Source organism: Peromyscus californicus, unplaced genomic scaffold (genome assembly GCF_007827085.1).
Source record: "Peromyscus californicus insignis strain IS unplaced genomic scaffold, ASM782708v3 Scaffold_15__1_contigs__length_86483966, whole genome shotgun sequence".
Taxonomy (NCBI): Eukaryota; Metazoa; Chordata; class Mammalia; order Rodentia; family Cricetidae; genus Peromyscus; species Peromyscus californicus.
This window is the reverse complement of record NW_026294447.1, coordinates 53,049,991-53,063,611: the sequence shown is the minus strand read 5'-3', so window position 1 is coordinate 53,063,611 and position 13,621 is coordinate 53,049,991. Positions and strand designations below refer to the sequence as shown.

Genomic DNA, 13,621 nt, shown 5'->3' with positions numbered 1-13,621 from the left:
TTCCCATCGCACTTGGGCAGAATGGCAGGACCTCAGCAGCTGAATCAGTGGCCGTGTGTCAGCTTTGTTCTGTATCATGAGTATACCTTACTGATTTCACATGTTAATAAACCTGATTTGAACCCAGAATTCTGTTCTGCAGTACCTGGCACCCAGTGTTTTGTTGGTTATAGTCAATCTGTTCCTAAAGCAGAAAGGGGGATATGATATATTAATGATGGGGAAAAGGGTAGATTATTATGATGAAAAGAAGAGGTAGATTATTGCATCTACTTTAGGCAAAAAACAACTGTTAATCTCAAATATTTTACATTGGTTTGAATTTTAGGTTATTGATACAAATTTAAAGTCAATTTTGTCACACTGTATGTATATTTTTACTCTTTTTTAAGGTTATTGTGTTATTCAGTTCATTTAAAAATGCAATGTATAATTATAAAACCCAGATTTTAGTCATCTATAATAGTCAAATTTATAGCCGTCTTAGTTAGGTTTTCTAGGTATACAAAGATATATTTCAATTAGAAACCTTGTGACAATGAAGTCTATTAACTTAGCAGACAACTAGCTTCAATCCAAAAGCTAAGAATGCCAGCAGCTAACATCTTGAGCCTGTGGAGAAGCTCCTCCAATTGATGCACCTGCCTCCCTGAGCAGCCCTTTGAGTAGGCCCAGAGAGATTTCCCATTATAAGCTGTGAGAGGACTGGGGGTTAGCTCAGTGGTCAGGGGATTGCCCAGAAAACACTAGACCTTGGTTCAGTTTATAGCACCAGAGGAAAAAGAATGTCATGAGAGCAAACTTGGACATGGAGCCTCCAACATGTGTCATGTCTTCAGTCAACTGAATGACTCACGAGAGGCCCCCAAGGAAGAACCATCCAGGCTGGCTCCTCATGGGTGCCTGACACTGTGAGATATTCCTTGTTTTTTCAAGTTGTGTATTTATTTGGGGTCAATTAATTCTGCATCACCAGACATGGGACAAGAGCAGTCGTCTCCCTCTTAGTCCTTAGGACCAAGGGAGAGAGTATGGACAGACATGTCAGAAGACAACAGGCAGGCTCTCACTGAAATGACCAAGGTAAGTCCTTCATGCTCTGACTCCATCTTGTGTTTCCTCACAGATTTCTCAGCTCTCTCTTTTCCCCCACCACAGTCATGTCTGCCTTCACATGTACTTGAGAGTTCCAGGGACATGTCCATACTGCACAGAATAGACCAGAATAACTAAAGGAAATCACAATAAATAAAGAAGCTACAACTCAAAATTATGATTGAAATAGTAACTCTGCTCTGTCAGGAAAGAACAATTCAAATTAATCTGACCTGCACCTACTTGTTTGTAAATTATGGTCTTTGTGGGTTTTTTCCTTTAAACATGCTGTGTCCCTGAGCTTGGGCACCTACAGACTTTTTGGAGGCATAAGCTTGTTTTTGGTCTCATCATTAATAAAAGTACTTAAACCATGAATTGGCCAAATATTATTGTTTTCCATAACTATCTCTTGTGAATCATTTCACAGCAGTGTCTCACAGCGGATTCTTCCCTAGGCAGAAGCCCCTCTTCTTTTCCTTCTTTCTCTCTCCCCACAGAGACAATGATGGCCACCACTGTTGCTCTGTCCTTCATGCCTAAGACCCCATGGCATCCTCACGGCACCTGCTGAGGTGAGCTCCGGTGTTGACTGCCTACTGTGAAGGATCCTAAGACCAGACACTAGTCAACACTGAGTCAATTCAGGAGTGTGATCCTGACCAGCTGGATGGTGTCTGTCCTCTCCATCACCACAGCTTTGGAATCTGCTGACCCATACCCAGCCTGGCTGTGAGGACACACTGATGTAACAGCTAAGGAACAATACAGACTTCCTGGTGGTGTGAAGGATGCCTTTGCTATCCAAATGTTTGAATTATAAGAATTCCATGCACAGACACCTGAGCTGCAGGCATTTCTTCCCATCCTGGGGGTTGTCTCCTCACACTCACAGTACTGGGGAACCAAAACTTCACATATATAAGCCAATCCAGCATTCCACCATTAAGCTAACTCCAAAGCCCTCTTCTCTTTCTCCTTGAATTTTTACTTTATGTGGTTCCATGTGTTTGTGAATGTGTATGTGTACATCCATGTGCACATCCACATGAAGGTCAGAAGTCAACTTCAACTGTCATTCCTCTTCCATCTTGGTTTTAGGATAAGGTCTCTCCATAGGCCTGGAATTCATTGAATTGTCAAGGTTGGCTCTCCCAGGAGTCCCAGGGACCCACCTGTCTCCACCCCAGAGCTGGGATCACAAGTTCATGTCATCATAGTTGGCTTTTTTACTTCAGGGAATAAATTCAGATCCTCATGCATATGAGACCAACACTTTACCCACCTGGCCATGTCCCCAGTCCTCATTCCCTAGATAGTGTCTTTAGATGCACAAAGCTTGACTTCCCTCTGGCCCAAAGCAAAGAAGCCAACAGACCCCGGCCTGAAGTCTCTGAAACTGTGATTCAAACCAAACCTTTGCTTCCCTCAGTGGGTTATCTCAGATGTGCTGTCCCAGTGACATAAGGCTCACTGACACACCCCTCTGTCTACTGTCTGCTCTGTGGCCTCAGTACCAACAACAGAAAACAGATGGAGGCAGCCAGCTGGATGGCAGCTCAGCATCCTCCCAGAAAGCCCTGGAGTTGGCTGTGATTGTTCTAGGGGGAGAAACCTTGGTGAGGATCTGCAGATCATGCAGTTCACAGTGGTTCCCCCTTGGGATACTGGCATCTGGTGGGGTTACCTTAGATACTCTGTCCTGGCCTTGGTTTGGAGCACAGGTCTCTGAACTTATTACTGTAAACATGCTGCAGATTTTGTACTTGTTGTAAGGCACAGGCTGGGAATGAATGCCCTATAGTGCACGTCTCCTACAGTCTGCTTAGCAAGTTACTATAGCAAACCTTCCTGGGGGTGAGGATTATTCTCTGAGAGAGGATGTTGCTGCCATTCTGGGTGAGCATGGATACCATGGGTTCTGATGATGCACAGTGGCTGGCAGTGTTCTCTGCAGGGAGGTCACTCTTGATTCCTGGTGGCAGCTGCTTCAGTGCCCTCCTGGGATGTGCCAACTGCACAACACCTGAAGGGATAAGTGCTCTTCCCATGCTTGAATATTGGAGTGGGTTTCTGATGAGGCTGAAGGGGTGGGAGGAAGAGGCAGCCTGGCCCTTGATGGTTATTATAACCATTGCCACTACTACTCTTATCACTTCCATAGTACTTCATGGTTGGTATTCTCTGATTATTGATGTTTAGACATGAGACCTTGGCAATTACCTCTGACAAGTAATTTGGCCAAGAGCATTATATGTCAGACTATTTTTTTATTATTAAGAAATTTTCTATTTACTTTACATATCAACCACAGATCCCCCCTCTTCCCTCTCCCCACCCCTCAACCTTCCCCCTCCAACCCACCTCTCATCCCCACATTTCCCAAGTCAAGGTCTCCCATAGGGAGTCAGCAGAGCCTGACACACTCAGCTGAGGCAGGTCCAAGCCCCTCCCCCCTGCACCAAGGCTGTGCAAGGTGTCACACCACAGGCACTGGGCTCCAAAAAGCCTGCCCATGCACCAGGGATGGATCCTAATCACCCTGCCTGGGGGCCCCCAATCAGTTCAAGCTAAACAACTGTCCTCCCATATCCAGAGGATCTTGTCTAGTCCTATAGGGCTCCACAGCTATCAGTCCACAGTTCATGGGCTTCCACTAGTGTGGCTGGTCATCTCTGCACATTTTCCCATCATGATTTTGACGTCCCCTGCCCATAGAATCCTTCCTCTTTCTCATTGATTGAATTCCTGGAGCTCAGCCTGGCACCCAGCCATGGATCTCTGCATCTGCTTCCATCAGTCACTGGATGAAGTCTCTATGATGACAGTTAGGGTATTTACTTGTCTGGTCACCAGAATAGACCAGTCCAGGCACCCTTTTGACCATTGCCAGTAGTCCAAGGTGCGATCATCCTTGTGGATTCCTGAGAACTTCCCTGGCACCGTGCCTCTTCCTATTCCCGTGATGTCTTCATTTATCATGGTATCTCTTTCCTTGCTCTCCCACTCTGCCCCTGTTCCAGCTTGAACTTCCCATTTCCTTATGTTCTCATCCCCCATTCTTTGCCCTCCATTACCCCCTCACACACTCCTAGTTTGCTCATGTAGATCTTATCTATTTCTCTTGCACTGGGCTGTCTATGTGTCCCTTGTAGGGTCCTCCTTGTTTCCTAGCTTCTCTGGAGCTGTGGGTTGTAGTCTGGTTATCCTGTGCCTTACATCTAGTATCCACTTATGAGTGAGTACATACTGTGTTTGTCCTTCTGAGTCTGGGTTACCTCACTCAGGATATTTTATAGTTCCGTCTATTTGCTTGCAAATTTAATGATATCATTGTTTTTTTACTGCTGAGTAGTACTCCATTGTGTATATGTGTCACATTTTCTCTGTCCATTCTTTGGTTGAGAGGCATCTAGGTTGTTTCCAGGTTCTGGCTATTATGAATAATGCTGCTATGAACATAGCTGAGCATGTGTCCTTGTGGTATGATTGAGCATTCCTTGGTATATGCCCAAGAGTGGTATAGCTGGGTCTTGAGGTAGATTGATTCCCAATTTTCTGAGAAACCACCATACTAATTTCAAGTGTCTGTGAAAGTTTGCATTCCCACCAACAGTGGAGGAGTGCTCCCCTTGCTCCACATCCTCTTCAACATAAGCTGTCTTCAGTGTTTTTGATCATAGCCATTCTGACAGGGGTAAAATGGTATCTTAGTAATTTTGATTTGCTTTTCCCTGATAACTAAGGATGTTCAGCAATTCCTTAAATGTCTTTCAGCCATTTGAGATTCTTCTGTTGAGAATTCTCTGTTAAGCTCTGTAGCCCATTTTTTAATTGGATTGTTTGTTATTTTGATGTCTAGCCTTTTGAGTTGTTTATATATTTTGGAGATCAGCCCTCTGTCAGATGTGAGGTTGGTGAAGATCTTTTCCCATTCTGTAGGTTGTTGTTTGGAAAAAAGAAAGCATCTTCAACAAATGGTGCTGGCATAACTGGATGTCAACATGTAGAAGATTGCAAATAGATCCATATCTGTCACCATGCATAAAACTCAAATCCAAGTGGATCAAAGACCTCAACATAAATCCAGTTACATTGAACGTCATAGAAGAGAAAGTAGAAAGTAGTCTTTAATGCATTGGCACAGGAGATCACTTCCTAAATATAACACCAGTAGCACAGACACTAGAGCACAATTAATAAATGGGACTTCCTGAAACTGAGAAGCTTTTGTGGGGCAAAGGACACACAGTCAATAAGACAAAACAACAGCCTACAGAATGTCAGACTATTATTAGACCTGATGGGCCATGTTGCAGAAGCACAGAAGGAAGTATATGGTGCATTGTTTTTAAGACCACCACCCCACCACACCACACCACTCAGCCACTTACCGCTGCTAAATTTCTATAAGGTGATTGTTCAACATGTAGAAACTCCTGAGCTAAGCATGGAGTTCCCAGGCCTTCAACCTCAGTAAACTGCAGTTTACAGGCCCCTCCCTTCCCCCACCACACTCCATTTCATCTATTGAAAGCTGGGCCTGTCCCTGTAGGGAGTTCATCATTAAGGCAACATTTGATGGCCAAGAAGTGAGAGAATCCTCAGCCCCCAGGGAATGAGAAAAAGTGAACCCTGATATCTAGGTCCTAGACTCCCATAAGAGGTGGACTCAGACTTTGTCCACAAGTTCCAGACACAGGTCTGGTCAGCTTGAGATGCATTCAGCACCAGCCTCCTTATATACTTGTACTGAATCCAGGAATAATGTTGGGATACAGCTGGGACATGTCAGTGCCCATGGAGTGCTGGTTGTACCCCTGCCTCAGGACCTGCCCTGCTACACGTTGGAAAGATGGTTGGAACATTTGTTTGCTTTCAATAGATGTTTGCTTTTCTCTCACATCACATCCTTCATGGAATGGTATCTCGGTGTTTACTGGGGAAGGGGTTCTTTGAGGATCCTGCCAGGCTGCACATCTCTGCTGATCTCAGAGCCACCTGTCAAGAGTTTCCTTAGGATCTTTAAGACACAAGTAAGTCTCCAACTGAATGTTCAACTTTCCCTCTCCATGCAGGTTGCTGGCTGTGTTTCCGGGCTCAGAGGATTCTCAATGATTACCAGGTGCCCCAATCCAATGTCTAGACCTCCTCTTCTCTGTAGCAAGAATCTTAAATGGTCTTATTAATAAAATAAAATCCAGGGCCAGGTATTGGGATAAATGCTGGAAGATCAGAGAAGCAGAACAAGCCACAGCTACCTCACCTTGCCAGGTCCTCAGCTGATCCTGTTTCCTCAGACTGGAAGCCTCTAAGTCCTTATTCAAAATGGGTCTCAGCAGAACTGCTGCTCAAAAGCCTAAAAGCTTAACCAGCCAAAAGCTTAACCAGCCAAATGCTTCTAGTTTCTGATCTCTACGCCTTATATATCTTTCTGTTTTTGCCATCACTCCCTGGGATTAAAGGCTCACTTCTTGGGATTAAAGGCGTGTGTCACCATGCCTGGCTGTTTCCAGTGTGGCCTTGAACTCACAAAGATCCAGAGGGATCTCTGCCTCTGGAATGCTGGGATAAAGGCGTGTGCTACCATTGCCTATCCTCTATGTTTAATATTGTGGCTGTCCTGTCCTCTGACCCCAGATAAGTTTACTAGGGTGCACAATATTTGGGGGAACACAATACCACCACACTTCTCCTTCTGAATCTACACACCAAGAAAGCTCATCTCTTGATCTAGATCATCAACTCCCCTCTCCAGCTGTTCCTTAAAATTTTCCTCAATGACAACCTGACCTCTGAATAACTCAGTTCTCTGCATTGTAACCACACAGAGTAACTTGCCTAAGACAGCAAACACCAACAAACCCCCCCAATGCTCGCTGCGGCTCTGAGGAATTTCAGAATCCTCCCAGATCCAGGCTCTTTACCATCTTTTGTCTGTAATTGCTTCTTCCTCTCCACCACCCTTCTGCTGTGTTGTCCCAAAGACTCACTCCCTATCAGATTCTTAGAAATGCCTCCATTACTGGGAACCCTGCCCAAGACATTTTTTTCTGGTCATGTGATGACCTTCTCACCCTCCTCTGACCTCAACACAGAGGTCACATGATCCATATGTGCTTTTGGGAGCTCTTTGTGAAGTATCTAGAGCCTTGTTTTATGATCCACCTGCACACCACCATGGTGATGCCTGTGCACAGATCCCCACTTGGTGAAAACTGTTCCTCTGGCATCAGGACACTTGAAGAACATCCCACCAGTCATAATGTCTAGCTGTGAGGTCATGGGAAATGACTAAGATTCTCTGTGCCTCAGTTTCCTGATCCATAAAAAGGATTGATAATAACATGTAGGTCAGAGGTCCATCACAGGAGTCACAGAGCATAAGTGACAATTTCTACTACCTTGTGGTCACTAGAGGGCACACCCCTGCCAACAGGAGCTGAGTGAATTATACTTTTATTGATCCTTTGCTCCAAACCCTGCATTTTGGGTGATGAAGTTGAAGGTGTCTATCTATCATTTCAGGTTCGTCAGTTGCCAATCTAGAAAATGGGTACTGTGCCCTAAGTAGGAGCGCTGGGGGAAAGGACCTGGTCTGACTAATAGGCCCCTCAAGATGAGTGAAGTCTCCAACAGTGGGCCGGATATGTGCATGGCCAGTATCTGCTGCAAAGGGCAGTGGCTGGCAGAGGCTAGGGACTGGAGAGGGAAAGCACAAGGAAAGAACTTGTCACCAGGAGGTACCAGATGCAGGAGTGAGATTCAGTGCAGCAGCTTCCCTTCTCAGTCCTGGTCCTGGTCCTCATGGATTGGCCGGTAACCTTGCATGATCCCATCATGACCATAGATGTTGAAGGCAGATGTGCCTAGAAAGTATACTGAGACTCTGCCTACATAATAGTGCCCACATTTGGGATACAGACAAATACAGGTGAGTGAGCAGGGAGAGGGCATAAAGATAGATTCCAAGCTCAGAAGCTTGAGTAAGTGCTCCCAAAAGGCCCAAGAGCCTGTCACTCACAGTCCAAGGCTCCTGTGTATGTAGGAGTCATGGAAAGCCAATCAGAGCACGGAGTCCAGGATGTACACACCGACATGCAGGCTGCCTCCTGGGCTCCTGGGCAGGAGCCTCTCCACTTGGGAAGCTCTAGCCTCACTTAGGGTTGGAGATTTTGGCCAGAAAGAGGGTTATCTGAGTATCTGTTTCAGAGATAAACATCAGGAATGGCCTGTTGAAACGGACTGTCATCGATATAAATTTTCTACACAAAAAGACCACTTTGAATCCTGTGGCGGCAGCTGCTTCTGTGCCTGTCTCAGCCACGTCCAGCACAGCCTTGTGGACTACCTGTAGGAGAAAGACATCACTCAATGGAGTCAAGGAGGGCAGGAAAGGAGATTCCTGGAGCAAGCATCCACTGCTGGCCTCAGCTGCTGGTGAAGTTGTTTGTTCCTACGGTGAGCTCTACCCCTGGTGTTTCCAAGTCTCTGCTCAGGGTATGAGATGAGGCATGCCCTGGGTCTGCTCAGTCTCTGAGAATCTGTGTTGCTCTCAAACCAACTACAAACAGGAGGATGGGTGTAGGCAACGCTAGTCCTTCCTCCACAGGCAGCTTCTCAGGAGACCCACAGTGAATAGCCAGTGTGCTGGCAGCCAGTACAGGTTTTGGCATCCCTCCTGCTCCAGCCTCCTTGGAACATACAACCACAATGCACAGAGTGTGGTTTCTCTTTACCAAACTGTCATGTCCTATTTGTACAGACTTGCACCCAGGGATCAGAGTGGACACTGGACAGAACACTAGGCATTGCCAGGCTGTGCAACTGGGACTGTAATGTGGGGTCCTAAGGCATCTTCTCTCCTGTTCTTAAGCTTTTCATCACAACTGCCATTCATCCCTTGTTATTTCCTTTACTGCTACCATTCTGTTTGCTAGTCAGGAAGTACTTTGTCAGTTCTGCAGTGAAGAAGCTGAGTCTGGAAGTGCTTCGCCAAGCAGTGGATTGTGGGTGGTATCCACACTGCAGCACAGGGTCGGTGCCTATGGTGGTCTAACATCAAGCACAGGCTCTTTCCACTCTGGGCTTCTGGGGTAGAGGAGGAATCAGATGCATGCTCTCCAGCAGGGGTGTCTAGGTTGTAACCCAGCTCTGCCAGGATGAGGGAATTTCAGAAATGCGGGCTTTCTCACACATTTGCCATCCCCTCTTGCCACTGGCTTTCGGCATACATATTCAGGCACCCAGTGAGAACCACCCGGTGTATTTTGACTTACCTGAGAGACTCTTAGGTCCTTGGCCCCTGTGATCCTAGACAGGTCAGCCTGTGTGGAGAAGACTTTCCTGATGCCCAGCTGTGGAAGGATGTTCTCTAGGCTATAGTCAGTGGAGATGGAGAACTTGGGCATGTAGAGCTCATCGATCTTCCTGAGAATGTAAAGAGAAATGAAAGAGTCCCTGGACTCCATTGCCATATCAACCCATCTTTTGCTAGGGTGCCTCTCCACAGACAGCCCTCACACAAGAGCGCAGCCCTCTTTCCATCCATCCCACACCACTTGATTTTGCTTTTCCTAATGCCTCAACTAACCATCAATACCTGAGAGTTTATACAGGGGCAGGCGATGAGGCTTGGAACTAGCTGTTGGTTCCCTTACCAAGAATGCTTTTCTCCCTCTAAATGCATTTCTTCCCCTGTCATGTGGACCCTCAGACCTCATCTAATGATCATTCTAGTTAAAATTGCACAATCCTTCTAACTCCAGCTCTCCTTCCCCATGGACATTCCCCGCTTTTAACATCTCTGCTTCTTGTTTTTTAACTCTTCAAATAATAATTAATTATATTTTCAATCACCTACTCTCTCCTCTTCAATTTCAAGGTGAGCCTGTGATTATAAGAAATTATATGCTTGAGTTTCTGATACCCTCTCAGGGTCTAAATTTGAGCCCAGCACATAGGTCTTAGAGTCATCCTTCCATGAATGGAGAATGAACGAGTGAAGAGGGGATGAGATGGCTACACAGGGCAGAGCTGATTCTCAGAGCTGATCTCATTTCAACCTCACTTCCCTCTGCCTTCCAAAACCCATTCAAGATTCCCTGTAAATACAGCCTGTTAGACACAGAGGAATCCGCAGCTCCTGAACTAGCTGATTGTAGCTTGAGTTTTTCTGCCTGGCCCACAGTCAGGGCAAATCTCTCTCACCTGCCAGTCCCACAGCTGCTCAGACCCGACCAAGTAAACACAGAGACTTATATTGGTTACAAACTGTATGGCTGTGGCAGGCTTCTTGCTAACTGTTCTTACAGCTTAAATTAATCCATTTCTATAAATCTATACCTTGCCACGTGGCTCGTGGCTTACCGGCATCTTCACATGCTGTTTCTCATCGTGGTGGCTGGCAGTGTCTCTCTGACTCAGCCTTCCACTTCCCAGCTTTATTCTCCTCCTTGTCCCACCTACTCTTCCTGCCTAGCCAATGGCCAATCAGTGTTTTATTTATTGACTAATTAGCAACACATTTGCCATACAGAACATCCCACAGCAGCTGATGCCATCTTGTGAACAACAAAATGACAGTAAAATCTGTCCAAAAACTCCTGAGAAAGTAACCTCTGCTCCACCTGTCCCTGCTGACTCTCCAACCATTACACCGGGTGCTAGTGAGACTCTGAGTCACAGGGACACTGGGTTAACAGCAGGATGGGGAGCCAGACCAGCTCTGGGTACTGTGGACACGCACCTGGGCCTCAGAGAGTCCTTCCACTTCCTCAGGGTCTCTGGTTGCAAGCTGGCTTCCACCTGCTGCATCCTGCCCTCGTCAGGGAGGATGAACAGGGCGCTGGCATTGCCTGTGTACTTCAGCTCCACCACAGAGCAGGACAGATCCTCATCCCGGAAGTAGGGTGTGGTTAGATTCTCAATTTTCATCATGGGCACCCTCACAGATCTCTTCTTGTCCAAATGGAACTCAGATTCAAATGTGTCATGAGGGTCAAATGGTCTGTTCCATTTCCCTAAATGTGGAGCAGGCCATCAGAATGTAACAGCACAGGAGAGACACCTCCTCCTCCCAATTTCTGCCCAGTTTCTGAGTCAAAAGAGCAATCCATTTTCAACAACAGAGAGTGTAGTATCCCATGGTGGCTGCACAGTCTGGATTGGAAAAAACATTGCTAGATGCAGAACTATGAATGAGATTTGATCCACAGGCTTGGTTTGGAAAGAGGAATTCAAATCCGAAGCTTGGCTACTTAAGGTACCTGAGAAACAATCTAGGATCTGAGGGTGGGGTATATTAGAGAGAAATGTGAGTGAAAATGGAGAGAATGGAGCCTGAGGATATTTGGGGATCCCTTCTTCCTCAGGAGGAACCCTGTCTAGAAGGCAATTGCTGGGGGACAGATTTCAAGGAAACACGAGAGACTGAACCTCCAGGCAGTGATCTGTTGATAGTGCTCCTCAGTGTGAACCAACTAATGGAAGGCAGAGCCCAGAGCCAAGTGTGGGCTTAGACTCAAGCTCCAGGGACCTGTATCTTCTAGATTTGGATTAACAGGATCCCATAGTTGGTTGACTAAGATGAGTAATGAGTCCTCTTCTCCCACATTGGCCATGTTCACCTCCATGAATCACAGATCTCCTGCCCAGGCTTTGTGCACATCCCAAGTGCATGTGACCATCTACAATACACCCTGGGGGACTTGGTACTTTGACAATTTCTTGGGCTCAGGATGCAACTGCATAAACATACAACTCCTCCTCACAGCCAAGCAGCTCTGGAGCTTGGGTTCTGGGCCCAGCAAGAGAGCCTCGCCCTGCAGTAATCCTTCAGCCCTTTGCTCTGCTTCCCTTCTCTTCAGAGAAGAGCTGCTCTGGCTCCACCCTGAACAAATGTCCTCTGTCCTCCTATCCTCTTCTGTCCATGGCAAATTGGATTTCTGTCTATAGTCTCAGAATCTGTCCTCCTCTGCCCTAGACTATCCTGTGTCCAGCCTCAAGTCCACCCCAGGTCAGGCCACATCAGGATTTTCATCAGGAATTGTTTTATGGGCTATCGCCTCAATCCCTGGTCTCTATCAGGCAGGGTTTTGGAGTGTAGGCTCTGGATGTCCGCCCCAAAATCCTTACCCAATGCAATTCCAGCACAGTTTCTCAAATCACTAGCTCCCTACCTCCAGATTCCCTGGCTCAGGAGTGAGTATTGTGCACTGTGACCTCCCAAGCTGCCAGGCAAGTAGTTTTACAAAAGCAAAATTCCAAAAAGCAGCCAGACACTGAACGTAGAACATTGCATGGCTGATCTTTCTACAAACTAATGTCTTTGCCCCAGTCCCTGCTTCTTCATGCCCAGGTCTAGCTTGATGCAGAAAGGATCAGGGGAGAGGTCCTGCAAAGGAATGCATGAAGGGCTCTTCACTAGCTGTGGCACATGCTACATTCTCCTTAAGATTGGGTAGCCAGGCCCCTTAGGTAAAAAGTCAAGCCCACCTGGACCCTCATAGAGATAGAAGCTTTCCAGTAGGGATGGGCACCTTCTACAGGAGCAGATTAGAAATGCTGGAGTGGGCAGAACAGGGACTCAGTCTCTGCAGGAGCAGCCCTGGCTTCTCCCCACTCAGGGAGGACTGGACAAGCAAGCTATGCATTCTGCTAGTCACTAAGTTTAAGTCACAGTCAAATTGAGCCCACTTAGGCTGAGAGCTCAGGGGTTCTATTTAGTAAGCACCAGGAACCTCAACCACCATCCAGAATACCACAGAGAAGTAATGCCTGTTAATAATAAGAAGTTAGGCACCCATGTCTCTAAGCTCATGAGCACCTCCTTTCCAGTGGTCAGTGTATGGACACAAGGTACCCAGCCAACACCCTCTCCATCCACCCCTGAAAGAGCAATCATTCTCACCTTTAAAGTAGATGTAATTCACCAGCACCATTAATGAACTCTCATCCAGGTCTGAGATCAGTTCCTTGATCTTTCCCTGGGTCTGTTTGCTCACATAGTCATTGATGTTCTTTTTGGCCTCATGAGGCTGCTGGAAGTCAATCGTGGAGGTCTCAGCCTGGTACAGCACCCTTGCCTTCTCCTTGAACTCTGCCAGGATCTGTAGGTGCTTTTCAATAAACATGGCACTACCTGTTCTGATCTGCACCTGGTCCCCTGGCTGACTGAGCATGTGGAGGAGGTGCCCAAAGCCCCTGTGGATATCTGCCTCAGGGGTCTCTATGAGACTGAACTTGAGACCTTCCAGAATCTCTTCCAGGGTGTTGCTCCTTGCTCCCAGGGACAGGATGGCCAAGGCTGTTGAGATGCTGAATGGGGAGAAGACGACATTTCCATCTGTATTCTTCAAAGCCAGTTCCTTGTAGAGGCTGAAGGTGAAGTCCGTGTTGGTGTAGGTCAATGTTAGATTGTCCACTGGTGTCCTGTTGTTCGGGTTTTCCTGGACAGCAGTGTCCCTTCCCAATGTGCCATCTGGTTGGCAGAGGACTTTAGGGGAGATCTCAGCCATTACTCTGT

General features: G+C 46.8%; 1 protein-coding gene across 1 annotated transcript; it reads right to left on the bottom strand.

Annotated features, from left to right (window-relative positions):
- Positions 1 to 5,448: 5,448 nt before the first annotated feature.
- On the bottom strand, positions 5,449 to 13,621 carry LOC128110886 (serine protease inhibitor A3F-like). Its single transcript, XM_052738868.1, has 4 exons — positions 13,007 to 13,621; positions 10,844 to 11,117; positions 9,375 to 9,525; positions 5,449 to 8,446 (listed from the first exon to the last, which is right to left on the bottom strand). Exons 1-4 carry the CDS (start codon positions 13,611 to 13,613, stop codon positions 8,252 to 8,254), a joined length of 1,227 nt encoding a protein of 408 aa, XP_052594828.1. The 5' UTR covers positions 13,614 to 13,621; the 3' UTR covers positions 5,449 to 8,251.